This window comes from Nerophis ophidion, linkage group LG27 (genome assembly GCF_033978795.1).
Source record: "Nerophis ophidion isolate RoL-2023_Sa linkage group LG27, RoL_Noph_v1.0, whole genome shotgun sequence".
Lineage (NCBI taxonomy): Eukaryota > Metazoa > Chordata > Actinopteri > Syngnathiformes > Syngnathidae > Nerophis > Nerophis ophidion.
The window spans coordinates 16,224,200-16,247,793 of NC_084637.1; the positions used below are offsets into that span (position 1 = coordinate 16,224,200).

At 43.7% G+C, this 23,594-nt stretch overlaps 1 protein-coding gene across 10 annotated transcripts in view; it reads left to right on the forward strand.

The window, feature by feature from the left end:
- mcf2la (mcf.2 cell line derived transforming sequence-like a) overlaps positions 1 to 23,594 on the forward strand; it is a 207,371-nt gene that overhangs the window by 41,060 nt on the left and 142,717 nt on the right. Inside the window, exon 1 of one of the 10 annotated variants that reach the window (XM_061889830.1) lies at positions 21,212 to 21,462. The exons of the other annotated variants lie outside the window; for them this stretch is intronic. Within the exon in view, the coding sequence (XP_061745814.1) occupies positions 21,387 to 21,462 (76 nt within the window). The 5' untranslated portion in view covers positions 21,212 to 21,386. Of the gene's footprint in view, positions 1 to 21,211; positions 21,463 to 23,594 lie in introns of those variants that run through there. 10 annotated transcript variants of the gene reach the window in all.

The following is a 23,594-nucleotide window of genomic DNA, read 5'->3' on the forward strand; positions in this document are numbered from 1 at the left end:
TTAGTAGGCCTTTAATTCCCCCAAAAAACAGCAGGGGCTCCATCGTCTGGCGGTGGTTTGTCTTCAAGTGGGAATATGTCGAATAGACAACCGTAATTTGTCAAATGTGGTGCTAAAGCGTTGCTACAAAAAGTAACAATACTGCTAATATGTAGCATCATTTGAAGAATCACCCGCGAGAGAATGAAGAGTGCATACTCTGCATGTCAACATCTCCATTCGGTGCCACACGCCCGCAAAATCATGCACAAAAGTCCATGATTTTGACTTAAACTTAGACAAACTTTACTGATCTACAAGGGAAATTGTTCCACACCGTAGCTCAGTTTCAAAGGATGGAAAGGATAATGCAGGTATTAAGTAGACTAAAAATGTACCATAGTAGCAATATAACATATATGTAATATTTCATATTGCTACTGTGGTACATGTGTCCATGGTACATGGATACATACAGTATGTGTAATATAATATATTACATATACACTTAGGTGTGGGCGATATGGCCTTTTTTTTATAGCTCGATATTTTTAGGCCATATCAGGATACACGCTATTTATGTATATCTCAATAGTTTTGCCTTAGCCATGAATGAACATTTGATACATATAGTCACACCAGTATGATGATTCTATGTGTCTACATTAAAACCTTCTTATTCATACTGCATTAATATATGCTACTTTTAAACTTTCTTGCAGAGAAGGAAATCACAACTAAGTCAATTGACCAAAAGTGTACTTATTAAATAGTTTTTAAGCAGTGGCACACACACATTTGTCATTTCCAAAACAGAAAGTGCGAGATTGTCAGAGACATTTTAAAATAAGCTGTTAGTGCACTTTTGTGCATGATGTCACTAAAATGACATATCAAAACAACACTAAATTAAAGTGCACTTTTTGTACAGAACGCCACTACAATAGTTTAAAACAAAGTGCACTTTTGTGCATGATTTTGTGGGCGTGTGGCACCGAATGGAGATGTTGACATGCGGAGTAAGCACTCTTCATTCTCTCGCGGGTGACTTTTCAAATGATGCTACATATTAGCAGTATTGTTACTTTTTTTAGCAACGCTTTAGCACCCCACTTGACAAATTACGGTTGTTTGTTCGACATATTCCCACTTGAAGCCAAACCACCGCCAGACGATGGAGCCCCTGCGGTTTTTCTTGGGAATGAATTCTTCATTTGTTACCAGGTTCGCACCATCTTTATCTTGTATTAGCACTCGCACGGCTCCGCTATTATCACAGCTAACGTTACCCATGCTGCTACCTCTCTGCTCCGCGAGGGCGTATATATGTGTGTGACGTATGTGACGTATGTAAGAAGTTGCACTTGCTGTCTGTGAGAAGGAGAGACAAGAAAGAGTGATAAAAGCCTGTAATGTAATGCCCACAGCTAAAGGCAACTGCGTGAGGTGTACTTGAATATCCCGATATAGTCATTTTTCTATATCGCACAGTGACAAACCCGCGATATATCGAGTATATCGATATATCGCCCAGCCCTATTTACAGTATATAACATAATATACTGATATCAGTATTTTACAGATATCCTTATTTTGTCAGTCAGGTTTTAGCGTGGACTGCTTTTATTGTGAAGGCGGCAAGTGTGCTGTTTGTCCTGAAAGGGGAACATTATCACAATTTCAAAAGGGTTAAAAACAATAAAAAATCAGTTCCCAGTGGCTTGTTGTATTTTTTGAATTTTTTTTCAAAATTTGACCGGTCTTGGAATATCCCTAAAAAAAGCTTTAAAGTGCTTGATTTTTGCTATTTTCGATGCGACTATCCATTTCCCTGTGACGTCATACAGTGCTGCCAATGTAAACAAACAATGGCGAATACCACAGCAAGATATAGCGACATTAGCTCGGATTCAGACTGGGATTTCAGCGAATTAGACGATTCAACAGATTACGCATGTATTGAAACGGATGGTTGGAGTATTAAAGTATTGAAGAAGAAACTGAAGCTATTGAGCGAATAGCTATTGACGCTATTCATAGCCATAGCATGGCCGAATAGCTGCGTTAGCATCGCCGGTAAAATGTGCGGACCAAACGATCAGGACTTTTGCATCTCTTGACACTGGAGATACTTAAATCCGTCGATTGGTAAGTGTTTTTTGCAAATGCATCTGCAGGTTATCCATACATCTCTCTGCCATGTCTGCTTTAGCACCGCCGGTAGATAGCATGTTAGCGTCGATTAGCATAGCATGTTAGCATCGATTAGGTGGCAGTCACGCCGCGACCAAATATGTCAATTAGCACATAAGTCAACATCAACAAAACTCACCTTTGTGATTTCGTTGACTTTATCGTTGCAAATGCATCTGCAGGTTATCCATACATCTCTGTGCCGTGTCAGTCATGGCCGGTAAAATGTGAAGACACTCCGGCACATTCAATGGGGGTCTGGCGGAAGATTTCTTGCCAGTGGTGCAACTTGAATCCCTCCCTGTTAGTGTTGTTACACCCTCAGACAACACACCGACGAGGCATGATGTCTCCAAGGTTCCAAAAAATAGTCGAAAAAACGGAAAATAACAGAGCTGAGACCCAATGTTTACAATGTGTTGAAAATGAAAATGGCGGTTGTATTACCTCGGCGACGTTAAATTCTGACTTCAGCGCCCCCAGAGTGTTAAACAGAAAGGCGTTTAATTTGCCAAAATTCACCCATTTAGAGTTCGGAAATCGGTTAAAAAATATATGGTCTTTTTTCTGCAACATCAAGGTATATATTGACGCTTACATAGGTTTGGTGATAATGTTCCCCTTTAAGGGATCTTGACGACTATTGTGTTTTAAAGAAATAAAAAGGACCTGTCTGCCTCCTGCCTACCGTCCTTTCTCACCTTCTTTCAAAACCTTCAGGCACACTTTTGTTGTATTGTTGAAGTTCAGAGTTTCAAGATTTGTGAATCAACTCGCTCACCTTGATGCAAAATGAGGCAATTGTGTTATTGTGACTAGCGCTGCCGTTGACATGTTAAGAGCGACACTAACATGTGAAAAACGCTGTGGGACTGTTAATGTGTCGGTGATATTGTTTAAACTCTCAAACAAGCCACTGATAGACTTATTTTTTCAGTCTGGTCGTTTGCGCAGGTGCCATGAAGGAGCAGAGTTTCGGTGCCCAGCCTTCATTACTGGTGGGTTTTTTATCTATTTCGCCCACTTTCCTCTCCGGCATGTGGACAATAGTCCCTGTTTAAAAATTGGATTCTTTTTCAGCTAATTTTACAGTTTTTTTTGCTAATTCCGCAGCCATACACCTTAGAGTCATATACTTTGTTATGGGACACATGCTAACTGTTAGTATGCTAAAGTTAGCTTGCTAACCCTTTTAGGTAGTTTTTCAACCGTTTACCCCAGAGTCAAGTTTTTACTTGACGTATGCGATGAGGTGACAACTTGTCCAGGGTGTTAAACACCTTCCGCCCGATTGTAGCTGAGATAGGCGCCATTGCCCCCCGCGACCCCGAAAGAAAATAAGCGGTAGAAAATGGATGGATGGGCATGCAGCCATATGTGTGAATGTGATTTGCTTCCCCTTTGGTCCGAATGACACGATGTCAAATATTTCCAAAAACCATTTGAAATGTGGACTCGTCAGACCACAGAACACTTTTCCACTTTGCATCAGTCCATCTTAGATGATCTGGGGCCCAGAGAAGCCGGCGGCGTTTCTGGATGTTGTTGATAAATGGCTTTAGCTTTGCATAGTAGAGCTTTAACTTGCACTCACAGATGTAGCGACGAACTGTAATTAGTAACGGTGGTTTTCTAAAGTGTTCCTGAGCCCATGTGGTGATATCCTTTAGAGATTGATGTCGGTTTTTAATACAGTGCCGTCTGAGGTATGGAAGGTCACGGTCATTCGGTGTTGGTTTCCGGCCATGCCGCTTACGTGGAGTGATTTCTCCAGATTATCTGAACCTTTTGATGATATTATGGACGACCGTAGATGTTGAAATCCCTAAATTTCTTGCAATTGCATTTTGAGAAACGTTGTTCTTAAACTGTTTGACTATTTGCTCACGCAGTTGTGGACAAAGGGGTGTACCTCGCCCCATCCTTTCTTGTTAAAGACTGAGCATTTTTTGGGAAGCTGTTTTTATACCCAATCATGGCACCCACCTGTTCCCAATTAGCCTGACCCCCTGTGAGATGTACTAAATAAGTGTTTGATGAGCATTCCTCAACTTTATCAGTATTTAATGCCACCTTTCCCAACTTCTTTGTCACGTTTTACTGGTATCGAATTCTAAAGTTGAGTATTTGCAAAAAAAAAAAAAAAATGTTTATCGGTTTGAACATGAAATATGTTGTCTTTGTAGCATATTCAACTGTATATAGGTTGAAAATGATTTGCAAATCATTGTATTCCGTTTATATTTACATCTAACACAATTTCCCAACTCATATGGAAACGGGGTTTGTATTTCTTTCTTTTCAAACCCATGTTGGTGCAGACAACAAGCCGCATCTTGATTGTTATTACCGACCTGCCAACGCAGTGCACCTGTTACCAGGTGACACCACTCGGGGGTGACATTACTGAAGAATGTGGAGGCTAAATAAACAACTTTTATTGTGTTATTTTGAGTGGAATTGGTCTTGGTTGGCCAACAAGTGATATAATTGCTGAATAATTTACTTACAGCCGGTGGACAAAACACTCTTCGCACCGTCCATTTTTCTATTGTCTTTCTCTTTGCACAGACGTAGCGGTCACAAACTTGTTTCGATTTAGTATTACTTTTTTCCCATGCGGATACCTCACATAAAAATAACTGCATGATACAGTGGTACCAATCGGGAAACTGGATCATATGCAAAATGGAGGATTTTTTCCAATAAGAACTAATGTAAATATAGTTGATCTGTTCCAGACCCGAGGGCTGCACGATTTTGAGAAAAAACCTAATTGAGATTTTTCTCTCCAAAACTGATTGCGATTTTGATATTTTATATATATAACTACATAAAACTGTGAAAATATTAGGACTCGGAGTAAGGAGAGGACCCACATGCAGAGACGAAGTTTAAAAAAAATAAAGCCTTTATTTTGAAACAACTATTTACCTCCAATGCAAAAAGTTTTTCACAAGAATAAGCATCACGCGGATTAATAATTCCAAGAATAAACAATTAACTCAAAATCACTCCACAAAAATGAGGAATACTAATCTTAGGAAATTCTAACAAAAAAAAGGAATATCAATAAGAATAAACGAAAAGCGCTCCAACAGGAGGAAAAAACACCAAAAGACCTATATATATAAATATGTGTATGTATGTATGTATGTATATATATATGAAGAGTTCATATGCAAAAGCAGATAAATCCATTTTGACCGATTCTGTATATTAACGATTTTCTGCCTGCTGGTGTTGCCGGTACATGTACAAGCATACAATGGTTTATTTAATATCAACATAAGCAAGTCATGAAAGCCTAAACTTTTAAGAAATGCTGATGTAATGAATGGCTTTCAAATAAGAGTGTTTGATGTGGTTTTACGTCAAAAGCAGATATATCCAAATTATGATATGTTGCAAAAACAGATATCTCCAAAATCGTTTTCTTTGCGGTCGTTATTTCGCATAATATTCAAGATAAAGATAGAGAGAAAAACAGAACATTAAATTTATCGAAAGCCACATTTCAAGGTAACAACTTTTCACATTTCTTTACTTCATTATTTAACAGTTTGGATCCCTTGGTACGTATAAATCTAGCTGTCCCTGCGAACATTGTTTTTTCGTACTTGCCAACCGGACATGCTTTTTTGGAACTGTGACCTCACATATTTACCTTGTGCTTTTCAGCACAAAATGAAAAAACAAAAAAACAGTGTTGCAATGAAGACGATGTTTTATTAATAAAACAACCACAAATGCTCAACCTGGTTTGCCTATCAAAAACACTCCTGTGCAGATAACAGCTCACTCATCATCGCTATCGACATTAGCTCCATGCTCGACAACATCGTTTAACGCAGCGGTGTAAAACTCACGGACACGCGTGCTAGCGCCAACATCAAATAACTTCAACACGTCAGTTTTTTTCGCTTGCTTAACATTGTTCACAGGAGAAGCTTCCAAATTATTCATGCGTGGATAACAACACTGAGTGACTCCGTGCGCGCCGCCATTTTGTTTGTCACGTGATCCCGTACTGCAGCGCTGGTTGGGCAAACGGATATATCGGCTTTTGTGGTAAATGATCCATGGCGCTTATCGGCCTTTGCAATAAATCGCTGAACTAAATGACGTTAAAAGCGGCATTTGTCTGCATTTGCAAACAAATTGATTTTGGTATACCACAATAGAAGTGGCGGACTATATATTACCGAGGCTGGGCTAAACTTTATCAAAATGGCGTTTATCGGTTTTTGCGTATGAACTCTTCATATATACACTAACTATAAATAACAAAAAAATCACTCAATCAATGAGGCAATAAATTTGAAATTTGGAAAAACTAAAAACTCACCAATTAGGTAGACGAAGGATAACCAAGGACGCTCAAAGGAGGAAAAAAGTAAACTCAAAATTACAGCAAAAACTGTTTGATCAAAAAAGGGGGAACCAGGAAAACAGGAACAAGACAAGGAGGTATTCAAGGACATTGACATGGACGCTAGAAAGGCACGATAGACGAGACAATCTGGCACAGGACAAAAGGAAGCGTGATCTCAAATAGGATATGGGAATGATGGGAAACAGGTGGAAACAATCAGGGATCAGGGATGACGTCAGACTGGTGACACAAGAGGAAGGGCCCGTGAATCACAAGACAGAAAAACCAAGACAAGACTTCCCTCACCGCGGTGTGACAGAAAATAAAGGGTGAAGGAAGACATTCTACATTTTCGACTGTCAATCAACATACTCCTGTCTCAAGGTGCCACCTACAGTATTACAACATCCATCCATCCATATTCTACCCTTTGTCCTTCTCTGGGTCGCGGGGGGTGCTGGAGCCTATCTCAGCTGCATTCGGGCGGAAGGCGGTGTACACCCAGGACAAGTCGCCACCTCATCATAGGGCCATATTAGAACAATATGAAATAATTTACTTTTAAAGATATTTTGTTTTATGCAGACAGACTCAGAGCTTTTGTCTATATAGGTGTTTCTCAACCATAGGGCCAGGGCCCAAAAAATATGTGATTCTTGGTTGGGGTCCGCATGGACCGCAGCGGGACTCTGTTGTAATACACTTTTCCACCACTTGTCACAGTAATGACATTATCAAACAAACAGGAAAAAGTCAGGAGATAGTCATAGAGGAATGTATTAAGCGCAAAAAAAATGACGTAAGTGGTGAAGCTGTATTTTCATTTGCACTTGAATTTTTGACAGTTTAGTTAATTGTAAATTATTCATGAGTCCTTTTTTAGCAGTATATATGGTTAGTACTTAATTTTATCATCACCCTGACCAAAGCCAGAGTTTGTGTTGAATAAATAATCTATAAACAATGGGTTGCTTTCACGTAAATTGCCAAAGACGCGTAAACCCCACGCTCCAAACCAGCCATCATGAGCATGCATGCATATATTCAAATGCAAGTACAGTACTGCATAGCTCTACAGTAGAAAATAGGGCTGCAAATAACGATTATTTTAACGATTAATTGACTAATCGGATAATAAAGCATACGCATGTAATGGTTTTAATTTCTCCATTGACTTCTAATTGCAGCTTAAGTTATTTTAGGCATGTTCTTATGAACAACAGACGACTAATGTATTTATAAATATGTAGTTATACTGTAACTGTGTTGCTCATTCAGCTGTTACAAAAATTAAAATGACTCCTAAAATGTTCATTTAAAAGGAAGAAAAGGCGAACTGCTAAAAAAAACAAAAAAAAATTGTTTATGTATTAAAAAAAAACTGTTAAAATAGCAGCAATGAAAACAAAACCTAGACCTAAAATCTCACTTCCTCTAAAAGAAAAGCATTGTGTTATGTTTAAAAAAGCCTTACACTGTTATGATGACTTGATTAACTCTTGGCTGTTTTAGCACTCACATGCTGTGTTTTTTTGTTTTTTTAGCCAAGACACATTTTTTCATTTAAAAAATCCCGATGCACACTACCAGTAGAAAATGTTAAAAAAATAATTAATTGCTTATATTGACAGTATAAAGTCGTTCTCTTCAGAATTAATAATTGTTTGATACAGATTCCAACCATAAGCATCCAAGCAGCACTAATTCGCTTGTCTCAAAGTCGGCCTACCAAGCAATTAGCTACCCGCTGCCACCGACTGATATGGAGGACTATTTCATGGTCACTCTGCCAATCTCTCAACAGGACATTATTTGCGGATTATAATTATTGGTTTACAAAAAAATTTTCAGAACAATTAGAAGACAATGCATCATTTCGCATGGGACACTAGACAATATCTCACGGCACGCAACAGTGGTTGAAAAAACACTGCTCTAATAGACTAAATGTGGAGAATTCTATATTTGATACATTCTTAAAATGTTGGCTATTTAATGGATTGTATGTTTATATGATATATTTGCCTCTCCTCTCTCTCTGTGTGGATGGGTAGGGGTTGGGTGGCCGTTAAGGACATTATTCAGAATTTCCTCTTTTACACACACTACTGAAATGCTCTTACATAAACCGATATATTTTTCTGTCTCTCACACACACACTACTGAAACACTCGCATACACACTACTGAAACACTCTTATGCACACTACTGAAATGCTCTCACACATACAATACAACTGAAACTGTTTTTCTCTCACACACACACGAGTGGAAAAACTCACACACACACAAGTGAAATCCTTTTACACATACTAATGAAAAAATAATTCCAGGCGTGTGTGGACGTGAGGGAAAAAAAATCAGTGGTGTTTTATGAGAGTGTTTCAGTAGTGTGTGAGAGAAAAAACATTTCAATAGTGTGTGTATAAGAGTGTTTCAGTAGTGTGTGTGAGAGAGAGTCGGTATGGTGAGTGGGTAGAGCGGCCGTGCCAGAAACCTGAGGGTTGCAGGTTCACTCGCCGCCGCTTGATATCCAAATCGCTGCCGTTGTGTCCTTGGGCAGGACACTTTACGCTTGCCCCCGGTGCCGTTAACACTGGTGAATGAATGATGAATGAATGAATGATAGGTGGTGGTCGGAGGGGCCCTAGACGCAAACTGGCAGCCTCGCTTTCGTCAGTCTACCCCAGGGCAGCTGTGGCTACAAATGTAGCTTGCCACCACCAGGTTTTAATGAATGATGGGTTCCCACTTCTCTGTGAGCGTTTTAAGTATCTAATAATAGAAAAACGCGATATTAAATGTAATCTATTTTATTATTTATTATTTCAGTTGTTTGTGAGAGCATTTCAGTAGTGTGAATAAGTGTTTCAATAGTGTGTATGAGAGTGTTTCAGTAGTGTGGGTGAGAGAAAAACATTTCAGTAGTTTGTGAGAGCATTTCAGTAGTGTGGATGAGAGCGTTTCAGTAGTGTGTATGAGTGTTTCAGTAGTGTGGGTGAGAGGAAAACATTTCAGTTGTTTGTGAGCGTTTCAGTAGTGTGTATAAGCGTTTCAGTAGTGTGGGTGAGAGAAAAACATTTCAGTAGTTTGTGAGAGCATTTCAGTACTGTGTAGGAGAGTGTTTCAGTAGTGTGGGTGAGAGAAAAACATTTCAGTAGTTTGTGAGAGCGTTTCAGTAGTGTGTATGAGAGCGATTCAGTCGTGTGTATGAGTTTTTCAGTAGTGTGGGTGAGAGAAAAACATTTCAGTTGTTTGTGACAGCGTTTCAGTAGTGTGTATGAGCGTTTCAGTAGTGTGAATGAGCGTTTCAGTAGTGTGGGTGAGAGAAAAACATTTCAGTAGTTTGTGAGAGCATTTCAGTACTGTGTATGAGTGTTTCAGTAGTGTGGGTGAGAGAAAAACATTTCAGTAGTTTGTGAGAGCGTTTCAGTAGTGTATATGAGAGCGTTTCAGTAGTGTATGAGTGTTTCAGTAGTGTGGGTGAGAGAAAAACATTTCAGTTGTTTGTGAGAGCGTTTCAGTAGTGTGTATGAGCATTTCAGTAGTGTGAATGAGTGTTTCAGTAGTGTGGGTGAGAGAAAAACATTTCAGTAGTTTGTGAGAGAATTTCAGTACTGTGTATGAGAGTGCTTCAGTAGTGTGGGTGAGAGAAAAACATTTCAGTTTGTGACAGCGTTTCAGTAGTGTGTATGAGCGTTTCAGTAGTGTGAATGAGCGTTTCAGTAGTGTGGGTGAGAGAAAAACATTTCAGTAGTTTGTGAGAGCATTTCAGTACTGTGTATGAGAGTGTTTCAGTAGTGTGGGTGAGAGAAAAACATTTCAGTAGTTTGTGAGAGCGTTTCAGTAGTGTGTATGAGTGTTTCAGTAGTGTGGGTGAGAGAAAAACATTTCAGTTGTTTGTGAGAGCGTTTCAGTAGTGTGTATGAGCATTTCAGTAGTGTGAATGAGTGTTTCAGTAGTGTGGGTGAGAGAAAAACATTTCAGTAGTTTGTGAGAGAATTTCAGTACTGTGTATGAGAGTGCTTCAGTAGTGTGGGTGAGAGAAAAACTTTCAGTAGTTTGTGAGAGCGTTTCAGTAGTGTGTATGAGCATTTCAGTAGTGTGAATGAGTGTTTCAGTAGTGTGGGTGAGAGAAAAACATTTCAGTAGTTTGTGAGAGCGTTTCAGTAGTGTGTATGAGTGTTTCAGTAGTGTGAATGAGTGTTTCAGTAGTGTGGGTGAGAGAAAAACATTTCAGTAGTTTGTGAGAGCATTTCAGTACTGTGTATGAGAGTGTTTCAGTAGTGTGGGTGAGAGAAAAATATTTCAGTAGTTTGTGAGAGCATTTCAGTAGTGTGTATGAGAGCGTTTCAGTAGTGTGTATGAGTGTTTCAGTAGTGTGGGTGAGAGAAAAACATTTCAGTTGTTTGTGACAGCGTTTCAGTAGTGTGTATGAGCGTTTCAGTAGTGTGAATGAGCGTTTCAGTAGTGTGGGTGAGAGAAAAACATTTCAGTAGTTTGTGAGAGCATTTCAGTACTGTGTATGAGAGTGTTTTAGTAGTGTGGGTGAGAGAAAAACATTTCAGTAGTTTGTGAGAGCATTTCAGTAGTGTGTATGAGAGCGTTTCGGTCGTGTGTATGAGTGTTTCAGTAGTGTGGGTGAGAGAAAAACATTTCAGTTGTTTGTGGGAGCATTTCAGTAGTGTGTGCATGAGGTAATTATGAATAACGGCCCCCCGTGTGAGTGTGTGTGTACTCGCGCGCGCGTCCCATGTTTAAGTGCCTTTTTTACGGCATTGCAAATTGACGCTGCTTTATAAAGTACTTGAATGGATGTCGACAAAGTTTAGCTGGCTGACTTTAGCTAAAATGATACTTGGTTATTTTTCAAACAACTTCATCTCACTCTTGTTAGCTAGCTAGCAAGGTACAAGCTTACACTCTTACCGAGGCTTTGTCCGCATCCTCCCAACAAATGTCCGACATCATGTCTTCGCATTGAATGCTCGCGTGTCACAGATGTACTGCCCCAAAAAAAATTAAGGTCCGCTTAACAAAATGAGCAAGGTATTCATCTTTTTAAGAAGAAAAATTTAACAATTGGGTCACATCTTACTGCGGGAGTCATTCTACCCCGGATGCAGACGGAAACTCCGGGGACAGCGTGCAGGTAAGGAATGACTTATTTGCATAAATCAAGCATACAAACAGGAATCAAGAACCAAAAACATTGCCATCGTTGACTGTTGTGTAATGCAAACAAGGAAGCCAGACAGTGTGTGGCGAGCAACGTGAATAAATAGCTCTCAGATTACTGCCGGTGCAGGTGAGCGTGTTGAACACTAATCAGAGGCAGGTGAAACCAATCAGCACCCATGGTAACCAAAACAAACCCAGGGGTGCACATAACAGGAACTGAGGGAGTCCAAAACTAAACAGAACATGATCCGGGCAACGGATCATGACAAATAAGAGGACATATCCACACACTTTACTTTTTATGTTTTCACTGGCGATGTTTCTGCGATTGACCCACTTCCGCCCGGAAAAACACAAGTGATGACGTCACGACTATAGTCGACAAATATGTCGACAAATCAGGCCTAGTACAAAATATATGCATTCCTAAATGAATGCATTACAAAGTCAATCAATCAATCAAGGTTTATTTACAAACCCCGTTTCCATATGAGTTGGGAAATTGTGTTAGATGTAAATATAAACGGAATACAATGATTTGCAAATCATTTTCAACCCATATTCAGTTGAATATGCTACAAAGACAACATATTTGATGTTCAAACTAATAAACATTTTTTTTTGCAAATCATTAACTTTAGAATTTGATGCCAGCAATACGTGACAAAGAAGTTGGGAAAGGTGGAAATAAATACTGATAAAGTTGAGAAATGCTCATCAAACACTTATTTGGAACATCCCACAGGTGTGCAGGCTAATTAGGAACAGGTGGGTGCCATGATTGGCTACAAAAACAGCTTCCCAAAAAATGCTCAGTCTTTCACAAGAAAGGATGGGGTGAGGTACACCCCTTTGTCCACAACAGCATGAGCAAATAGTTAAACAGTTTAAGAACAATGTTTCTCAGAGTGCAATTGCAAGAAAGTTAGGGATTTAAACATTTACGGTCCATAATATCATTAAAATTTTCAGAGAATCTGGAGAAATCACTCCACGTAAGCGGCATGGCTGGAAACCAACATTGAATGACCGTGACCTTCGATCCCACAGACGGCACTGTATTAAAAACCAACATCAATCTCTAAAGGATATCACCACATGGGCTCAGGAACACTTTAGAAAACCACTGTCATAAAACACAGTTTGTCGCTACATTTGTAAGTGCAAGTTAAAGCTCTACCATGCAAAGCAAAAGCTATTCATCGACAACATCCAGAAACGCCGCCGGCTTCTCTGGGCCCGAGATCATCTAAGATGGACTGATGCAAAGTGGAAAAGTGTTCTGTGGTCTGACGAGTACACATTTAGAATTGTTTTTGGAAATATTTGACATTGTGTCATCCGGACCAAAGGGTAAGCGAACACTCCAGACTGTTATCGATGCAAAGTTCAAAAGCCAGCCTCTGTGATGGTATGGGGGTGCATTAGTGCCCAAGGCATAGATAACTTATAAATCTGTGAAGGCACCATTAATCTCCTCTCTGAGCTGCTACCTTACCGTGGTAGAGGAGTTTGCGTGTCCCAATGATCCTAGGAGCTATGTTGTCTGGGGGTTTTCATGCCCCCTGGTAGGGTCTCCCAAGACAAACAGGTCCTAGGTGAGTGATCAGACAAAGAGCAGCTCAAAGACTTCTATGGAATTACAACGAAATGAACCCAGATTTCCCTCGCCCGGACGTGGGTCACCGGGGCCCCGCTCTGGAGCCAGGCCCGGAGTTGGGGCACGATGGCGAGCGCCTGGTGGTCGGGCCTGTTCCCATGGGGCCCGGCCGGGCACAGCCCGAAGAGGCAACGTGGGTCATCCCTCCAATGGGCTCACCACTCATAGGAGGGGCCATAGAGGTCGGGTGCATTGTGAGCTGGGCGGCAGCCGAAGGCAGGGCACTTGGCGGTCCGATCCTCGGCTACAGAAGCTAGCTCTTGGGACGTGGAACGTCACCTCACTGGGGGGGAAGGAGCCTGAGCTAGTGCGCGAGGTAGAGAAGTTCCGGCTGGATATAGTCGGACTCACCTCGACGCACAGCAAGGGCTCTGGAACCAGTTCTCTCGAGAGGGACTGGACCCTCTTCCACTCTGGCGTTGCCGGCAGTGAGAGGCGACGGGCTGGGGTGGCAATTCTGGTTGCCCCCCGGCTCAAAGCCTGTACGTTTGAGTTCAACCCAGTGGACGAGAGGGTAGCTTCCCTTCGCCTTCGGGTGGGGGGACGGGTCCTGACTGTTGTTTGTGCTTACGCACCAAACAGCAGTTCAGAATACCCACCCTTTTTGGGTACACTCGAGGGAGTACTGGAAAGTGCTCCTCCGGGTGATTCCCTTGTCCTACTGGGAGACTTCAACGCTCATGTTGGCAACGACAGTGAAACCTGGAGAGGCGTGATTGGGAAGAATGGTCGCCCGGATCTAAACCCGAGTGGTGTTTTGTTATTGGACTTTTGTGCTCGTCACAGTTTGTCGATAACAAACACCATGTTCAAACATAAGGGTGTCCATATGTGCACTTGGCACCAGGACACCCTAGGCCGCAGTTCCATGATCGACTTTGTAGTTGTGTCATCGGATTTGCGGCCTCATGTTTTGGACACTCGGGTGAAGAGAGGGGCGGAGCTTTCTACCGATCACCACCTGGTGGTGAGTTGGCTGCGATGGTGGGGGAGGATGCCGGACAGACCTGGCAGGCCCAAGCGCATTGTGAGGGTCTGCTGGGAACGTCTGGCAGAGTCTCCTGTCAGAGAGAGTTTCAATTCACACCTCCGGGAGAACTTTGAACATGTCACGAGGGAGGTGCGGGACATTGAGTCCGAGTGGACCATGTTCCGAACCTCTATTGTCGAGGCGGCTGATTGGAGCTGTGGCCGCAAGGTTGTTGGTGCCTGTCGTGGCGGTAATCCCAGAACCCGTTGGTGGACACCAGCAGTGAGGGATGCCGTCAAGCTGAAGAAGGAGTCCTATCGGGTTCTTTTGGCTCATCGGACTCCGGAGGCAGTGGACGGGTACCGACGGGCCAAGCGGTGTGCAGCTTTAGCGGTCGCGGAGGCAAAAACTCGGACATGGGAAGAGTTCGGGGAAGCCATGGAAAACGACTTCCGGACGGCTTCGAAGCGATTCTGGACCACCATACGGCGCCTCAGGAAGGGGAAGCAGTGCACTATCAACACCGTGTATGGTGCGGATGGTGTTCTGCTGACTTCGACTGCGGATGTTGTGGATCGGTGGAGGGAATACTTCGAAGACCTCCTCAATCCCACCAACACGTCTTTCTTTGAGGAAGCGGTGCCTGGGGAATCTGTAGTGGACTCTCCTATTTCTGGGGCTGAGGTTGCTGAGGTAGTTAAAAAGCTCCTCGGCGGCAAGGCCCCGGGGGTGGATGAGATCCGCCCGGAGTTCCTTAAGGCTCTGGATGCTGTGGGGCTGTCTTGGTTGACAAGACTCTGCAGCATCGCGTGGACATCGGGGGCGGTACCTCTGGATTGGCAGACCGGGGTGGTGGTCCCTCTCTTTAAGAAGGGGGACCGGAGGGTGTGTTCCAACTATCGTGGGATCACACTCCTCAGCCTTCCCGGTAAGGTTTATTCAGGTGTACTGGAGAGGAGGCTTCGCCGGATAGTCGAACCTCGGATTCAGGAGGAACAGTGTGGTTTTCGTCCTGGTCGTGGAACTGTGGACCAGCTCTATACTCTCGGCAGGGTTCTTGAGGGTGCATGGGAGTTTGCCCAACCAGTCCACATGTGCTTTGTGGACTTGGAGAAGGCATTCGACCGTGTCCCTCGGGAAGTCCTGTGGGGAGTGCTCAGAGAGTATGGGGTATCGGAATGTCTTATTGTGGCAGTCCGTTCCCTGTACGATCAGTGCCAGAGCTTGGTCCGCATTGCTGGCAGTAAGTCGGACACGTTTCCAGTGAAGGTTGGACTCCGCCAAGGCTGTCCTTTGTCACCGATTCTGTTCATAACTTTTATGGACAGAATTTCTAGGCGCAGTCAAGGCGTTGAGGGGTTCCGGTTTGGTGGCCACGGGATTAGGTCTCTGCTTTTTGCAGATGATGTAGTCCTGATGGCTTCATCTGGCCGGGATCTTCAGCTCTCACTGGATCGGTTCGCAGCCGAGTGTGAAGCGACCGGAATGAGAATCAGCACCTCCAAGTCCGAGTCCATGGTTCTCGCCCGGAAAAGGGTGGAGTGCCATCTCCGGGTTGGGGAGGAGACCCTGCCCCAAGTGGAGGAGTTCAAGTACCTAGGAGTCTTGTTCACGAGTGGGGGAAGAGTGGATCGTGAGATCGACAGGCGGATCGGTGCGGCGTCTTCAGTAATGCGGACGTTGTATCGATCCGTTGTGGTGAAGAAGGAGCTGAGCCGGAAGGCAAAGCTCTCAATTTACCGGTCGATCTACGTTCCCATCCTCACCTATGGTCATGAGCTTTGGGTCATGACTGAAAGGATAAGATCACGGGTACAAGCGGCCGAAATGAGTTTCCTCCGCCGGGTGGCGGGTCTCTCCCTTAGAGATAGGGTGAGAAGCTCTGCCATCCGGGAGGAACTCAACGTAAAGCCGCTGCTCCTCCACATCGAGAGGAGCCAGATGAGGTGGTTCGGGCATCTGGTCAGGATGCCACCCGAACGCCTCCCTAGGGATGTGTTTAGGGCACGTCCAGCTGGTAGGAGGCCACGGGGAAGACCCAGGACACGTTGGAAAGACTATGTCTCCCGGCTGGCCTGGGAACGCCTCGGGATCCCCCGGGAAGAGCTAGACGAAGTGGCTGGAGATAGGGAAGTCTGGGCTTCCCTGCTTAGGCTGCTGCCCCCGCGACCCGACCTCGGATAAGCGGAAGATGATGGATGGATGGATGGATCGATGGCACCATTAATGCTGAAAGGTACATACAGGTTTTGGAACAACATATGCTGCCATCTAAGTGCCGTCTTTATCATGGACGCCCCTGCTTATTTCAGCAAGACAATGCCAAGACACATTCAGCACGTGTTACAACAGCGTGGCTTTGTAAAAAAAGAGTGCAGGTATTTTCCTGGCCCGCCTGCAGTCCGGACCTGTCTCCTATAGAAAATGTGTGGTGCATTATGCAGCGTAAAATACGATAGCGGAGACCCCGGACTGTTGAACGTCAGAAGTTCTAAATCAAACAAGAATTCCACTTTTAAAGCTTCAACAATTAGTTTCCTCAGTTCCCAAACGTTTATTGAGTGTTGTTAAAAGAAAATGTGATGTAACACAGTGGTGAACATGCCCTACCCAACTACTTTGGCACGTGTTGCAGCCATGAAATTCTAAGTTAATTATAATTTTTTTTTTTAAACTAAAGTTTGAGTTTGAACATCAAATATCTTGTCTTTGTAATGCATTCAATTAAATATGGGTTGAAAAGGATTTGCAAATCATTGTATTCTGTTTATATTTACATCTAACACAATTTCCCAACTCATTTGGAAACGGGGTTTGTAGTGGTTGACAACTGCCAAATGTCTGAATGACACTTTCCAGATCCACACCCAAGTATGCTGATCTCTGCTCCAATAGTTGACTATTCCATACAGGTCAAAAGAAGCAAGTGGGTTAGGATCACATCATCACTCTTTCTTCTCTGCCGTCTTGTTCTGCTCTGAGTCACGTCTCAATTGGCGTCTTCCTGTTTACTCTCCATTTAGCCAATAGCATTTGAACCGGCAGCGGAAAGAGTCAATTGTGTGTCAAATAAATAAATAAATGATGTCTAGTCTCCACCACATCCCATGCACACGCACACAAACAGTGTCGTTTACATCCCAAGGACGTACATGTTGACTTTGAAACCATAAAAACTATTTCAGCCTACAGCTGTACGCTATTTTTATTTACGAGGGACTTATTTTAAACACCATGTACAAACCCCGTTTCCATTAGAGTTGGGAAATTGTGTTAGATGTAAATATAAACGGAATACAATGATTTGCAAATCCTTTTCAACCCATATTCAGTTGAATGCACCACAAAGATGAGATATTTGATGTTCAGGTTCATAAACTTGTTTTTTTTTTTGCAAATAGTAATTAACTTAGAATTTCATGGCTGAAACACGTGCCAAAGTAGTTGGGAAAGGGCATGTTCACCACTGTGTTACATCACCTTTTCTTTTAACAACACTCAAACATTTGGGAACTGAGGAAACTAATTGTTGAAGCTTTGAAAGTGGAATTATTTCCCATTCTTGTTTTATGTGGAGCTTCAGTGGTTCAACAGTCCGGGGTCTCCACTGTCGTATTTTACGCTTCATAATGCGACACACTTTTTTGCACTTACAGATGTAGCGACGAACTGTATTTAGTGACAGTGGTTTTCTGAAGTGTTTCTGAGCCCATGTGGTGATATCCTTTAGAGATTGATGTCTGTTTTTGATACAGAGCCGTCTGAGGGATCGAAGGTCACGGTCATTCAGTGTTGGTTTCCGGCCATGCCGCTTACGTGGAGTGATTTCTCCAGATTCTCTGAACCTTTTGATGATATTATGGACCGTAGATGTTGAAATCCCTAAATTTCTTGCAATTGCACTTTGAGAAACGTTGTTCTTAAACTGTTTGACTATTTGCTCACGCAGTTGTGGACAAAGGGGTGTACCTCACCCCATCCTTTCTTGTGAAAGACTGAGCATCTTTCGGGAAGCTGTTTTTATACCCAATCATGGCACCCACCTGTTCCCAATTAGCCTGCACACATGTGGGATGTTCCAAATAAGTGTTTGATGAGCATTCATCAACTTTATTAGTATTTATTGCCACCTTTCCCAACTGTTTGACTATTTGCTCACGCAGTTGTGGACAAAGAGGTGTACCTTGCCCCATCCTTTCTTGTGAAAGACTGAGCAACTTTATCAGTATTTATTGCCACCTTTCCCTACTTCTTTGTCACATGTTGCTGGCATCAAATATTAAAGTTAATGATTATTTACAACAAAAAAATATGTTTATCAATTTGAACATCAAATACCGTATTTCCTTGAATTGCCGCAGGGCATATAGTATGCGCTTGCCTTGAATTACTGCCGGGTCAAACTCGCTTCGCAAAATAATTAGCGCATGCTTTGTATTACCGCCTGGTCAAACTCGTGACGTCACAAGTGACACTTCCCCTGTCATAATTTTTTAAATGGAGGAGGCTGATTTCAATACCGGTAATTTGAAATCGCATAAACGGAAGAAGATCAAGAGCTATTCAGTAGAATTTAAAGGGGAACATTATCACCAAACCTATGTAAGCGTCAATATATACCTTGATGTTGCAGAAAAAAGACCATATCTTTTTTAACCGATTTCCGAACTCTAAATGGGTGAATTTTGGCAAATTAAACGCCTTTCTGTTTATCGCTCTTTTTGCGATGACGTCAGAATGTGACGTCTCCGAGGTAATACACCCACCATTTTCATTTTCAACACATTGCAAACACCGGGACTCAGCTCTGTTATTTTCCGTTTTTTCGACTATTTTTTGGAACCTTGGAGACATCATGCCTCGTCGGTGTGTTGTCGGAGGGTGTAACAACACTAACAGGGAGGGATTCTAGTTGCACCACTGGCAAGAAGATGCGAAAGTGTCTGCCGCCAGACCCCCATTGAATGTGCCAAAGTGTCTCCACATTTTATCGGCGATGACAGACATGACACAGAGATGTATGGATAACCTGCAGATGCATTTGCAATAATAAATTCAACGAATTCATAAAGGTGAGTTTTGTTGATGTTGACTTATGTGCTAATCAGACATATTTGGTTGCGGCGTGACTGCCAGAATCGATGCTAACATGCTACGATAATCAACGCTAACATGCTATTTACCGGCGGTGCTAAAGCAGACATGGCACAGAGATGTATGGATAACCTGCAGATGCATTTGCAACGATAAAGTCAACAAATTCACAAAGGTGAGTTTTGTTGATGTTGACTGCCAGCTAATCGATGTTAACATTCTACGCTAATCGATGCTAACATGCTACGCTAATCGATGCTAACATGCTATTTACCGGCGGTGCTAAAGCAGACATGGCACAGAGATGTATGGATAACCTGCAGATGCATTTGCAACTATATTACGTTTCCTTCCACCCACATTTAATGCGAAAAAAACACTTACCAATCGACGGATTTAAGTATCTCCAGTGTCACGAGATGCGAAAGTCCTGATCGTTTGGTCCGCACATTTTACCGGCAATGCTAACGCAGCTATTCGGCCATGCTATGGCAATGAATAGCGTCAGTAGCTATTCGCTCAATAGCTTCAGTTTCTTCTTCAATACTTTCATACTCCAACCATCCGTTTCAATAAATGCGTAATCTGTTGAATCGCTTAAGCCGCTGAAATCGGAGTCTGAATCCGAGCTAATGTCGCTATATCTTGCCGTGGTATTCGCCGTTGTTTGTTTACATTGGCAGCACTGTATGACGTCACAGGGAAATGGATAGTCGCATCGCAAATAGCAAAAATCAAGCACTTCAAAGCTTTTTTTAGGGATATTCGGGACCGTTAAAATTTTGAAAAAAAAAATTCAAAAAATACAACAAGCCACTGGGAACTCATTTTTATTGTTTTTAACCCTTTTGAAATTGTGATGATGTTCCCCTTTAAGGTCCAAGCTTACATCACACTCCAATTTTTACTGCATGCCTATGGTAAGTGCCGGAGTGAGAAAAAGTTTTAAAATAATTAGCGCATGCTCACTTTTACCGCATGCCTTTGGTAAGCGCAGGAGTGAGAAGAGGTTTTAAATTAATTTTGCGCCCCGGCGGCAATTCAAGGAAATACGGTATGTTGTCTTTGTAGCATATTCAACTGAATATGGGTTGAAAAGGATTTGCAAATCATTGTATTCCGTTTATATTTACATCTAACACAATTTCCCAACTCATATGGAAACGGGGTTTGTATATAAAATCAATGAACAATGCATGAAACAAAGACACCTCGGTGATAAGTGACGAGCGTCATATTTTTGCCGTTTGTACCCATGCAGACAAGATTAGGCTTAATTCAATCTAATCCTAAAACCCCCCACCACCGAGTAAATGTGTTTTGGTATTTTGTTTGTCGCGCCAGACTCGATCTGCTCCGAAGTTAGGAAGTGAAGCGGGCTACCTGACTGTTTCCCACGGCTATTAAGACGGCAACCACACCTTGTGTGGCTTTTTCTTCCTGCTAAAGGCAGGGAATCGGTTACATAATGCAAACACGGATAATAGGCTTAGTTTTAATGAATCGATATCCCCGGGGTCACTTTCAAGTGCAACTTCTACCGCGCCTTTGTCCTCTCTTCACTTTGCGTGTGTGCACAGGGTACCTTTTTTTTGGAGGGTGACAAAAACAGAGCAAAATGTAAGGATGTTAATTCGTGTGTGGGCCACCACTGGTGCTCCCTGTCTAAAGACAGTGTGTAATGCGAAACTGGGGGCGGACCCTCTGAAGCACCGCCTGCCCGGGGGATATTGTGTATGGAAGTGTGTGTGTGTGTGTGTGTGTGTGCCTGTATGTGTGTGTGCACCGCCACTAGTGACAGCTCAGTGAGCGGCTTCGGTCCTCTGCTGTGCAGGAATGGACCGCCGGTGCCTGAACGTCCACTGGGATGTTCTCTGACAGCATGCGGCCGTGTGTGTACGTGCATCTGAGCGGGGGGTCCGACAGGTACCAGCAATGACGGCCGTCAACCGAATATCTCAACTGTGCTTTGATATCACCAGGCTGTGGCTGCAGCTGAAGGTGATGACAGGTAGAGTGACTTCTCAAGCGTTGACCTTTTCGTGTGTTTGCAGGGATGGTTTCAGTCGGAAAAAGCGCACAGAAGTAGAGGTTTTTGTGCAGAGTTGTAAGGAAATGTAGGTTTAATGCAGGGGTCTGCAACCTTTTTGGCTGAGAGAGCCATGAATGCAAAATATTTTACTATGTATTTCCGTGAGAGCCATGCAATATTTTTAACTATATGCGTGCATTTTTAAATTAGACCAAACATTAAGAGTATAATAAGTAGGGCTGCGAATCTTTGGGTGTCCCACGATTCGATTCACTATCTATTCTTGGGGTCGCGATTCAATTCTAAATAGATTTTTTTCGATTCAACGTGATTCTCGATTCAAAAACGATATTTTTCCGATTCAAAACGATTCTGTATGCTCGTAGTAGATTGTTTTTTTTTTAAAAAGCTTTTATAATTGTAAAGGAAAATGTTTTCTCAATTGATTGCAATGAGCTGCTACCTTACCGTGGTAGAGGAGTTTGCGTGTCCCAATGATCCTAGGAGCTATGTTGTCTGGGGGTTTTCATGCCCCCTGGTAGGGTCTCCCAAGACAAACAGGTCCTAGGTGAGTGATCAGACAAAGAGCAGCTCAAAGACTTCTATGGATTTACAACGAAATGAACCCAGATTTCCCTCGCCCGGACGTGGGTCACCGGGGCCCCGCTCTGGAGCCAGGCCCGGAGTTGGGGCACGATGGCGAGCGCCTGGTGGTCGGGCCTGTTCCCATGGGGCCCGGCCGGGCACAGCCCGAAGAGGCAACGTGGGTCATCCCTCCAATGGGCTCACCACTCATAGGAGGGGCCATAGAGGTCGGGTGCATTGTGAGCTGGGCGGCAGCCGAAGGCAGGGCACTTGGCGGTCCGATCCTCGGCTACAGAAGCTAGCTCTTGGGACGTGGAACGTCACCTCACTGGGGGGGAAGGAGCCTGAGCTAGTGCGCGAGGTAGAGAAGTTCCGGCTGGATATAGTCGGACTCACCTCGACGCACAGCAAGGGCTCTGGAACCAGTTCTCTCGAGAGGGACTGGACCCTCTTCCACTCTGGCGTTGCCGGCAGTGAGAGGCGACGGGCTGGGGTGGCAATTCTGGTTGCCCCCCGGCTCAAAGCCTGTACGTTTGAGTTCAACCCAGTGGACGAGAGGGTAGCTTCCCTTCGCCTTCGGGTGGGGGGACGGGTCCTGACTGTTGTTTGTGCTTACGCACCAAACAGCAGTTCAGAATACCCACCCTTTTTGGGTACACTCGAGGGAGTACTGGAAAGTGCTCCTCCGGGTGATTCCCTTGTCCTACTGGGAGACTTCAACGCTCATGTTGGCAACGACAGTGAAACCTGGAGAGGCGTGATTGGGAAGAATGGTCGCCCGGATCTAAACCCGAGTGGTGTTTTGTTATTGGACTTTTGTGCTCGTCACAGTTTGTCGATAACAAACACCATGTTCAAACATAAGGGTGTCCATATGTGCACTTGGCACCAGGACACCCTAGGCCGCAGTTCCATGATCGACTTTGTAGTTGTGTCATCGGATTTGCGGCCTTATGTTTTGGACACTCGGGTGAAGAGAGGGGCGGAGCTTTCTACCGATCACCACCTGGTGGTGAGTTGGCTGCGATGGTGGGGGAGGATGCCGGACAGACCTGGCAGGCCCAAGCGCATTGTGAGGGTCTGCTGGGAACGTCTGGCAGAGTCTCCTGTCAGAGAGAGTTTCAATTCACACCTCCGGGAGAACTTTGAACATGTCACGAGGGAGGTGCGGGACATTGAGTCCGAGTGGACCATGTTCCGAACCTCTATTGTCGAGGCGGCTGATTGGAGCTGTGGCCGCAAGGTTGTTGGTGCCTGTCGTGGCGGTAATCCCAGAACCCGTTGGTGGACACCAGCAGTGAGGGATGCCGTCAAGCTGAAGGAGTCCTATCGGGTTCTTTTGGCTCATAGGACTCCGGAGGCAGTGGACGGGTACCGACGGGCCAAGCGGTGTGCAGCTTTAGCGGTCGCGGAGGCAAAAACTCGGACATGGGAAGAGTTCGGGGAAGCCATGGAAAACGACTTCCGGACGGCTTCGAAGCGATTCTGGACCACCATACGGCGCCTCAGGAAGGGGAAGCAGTGCA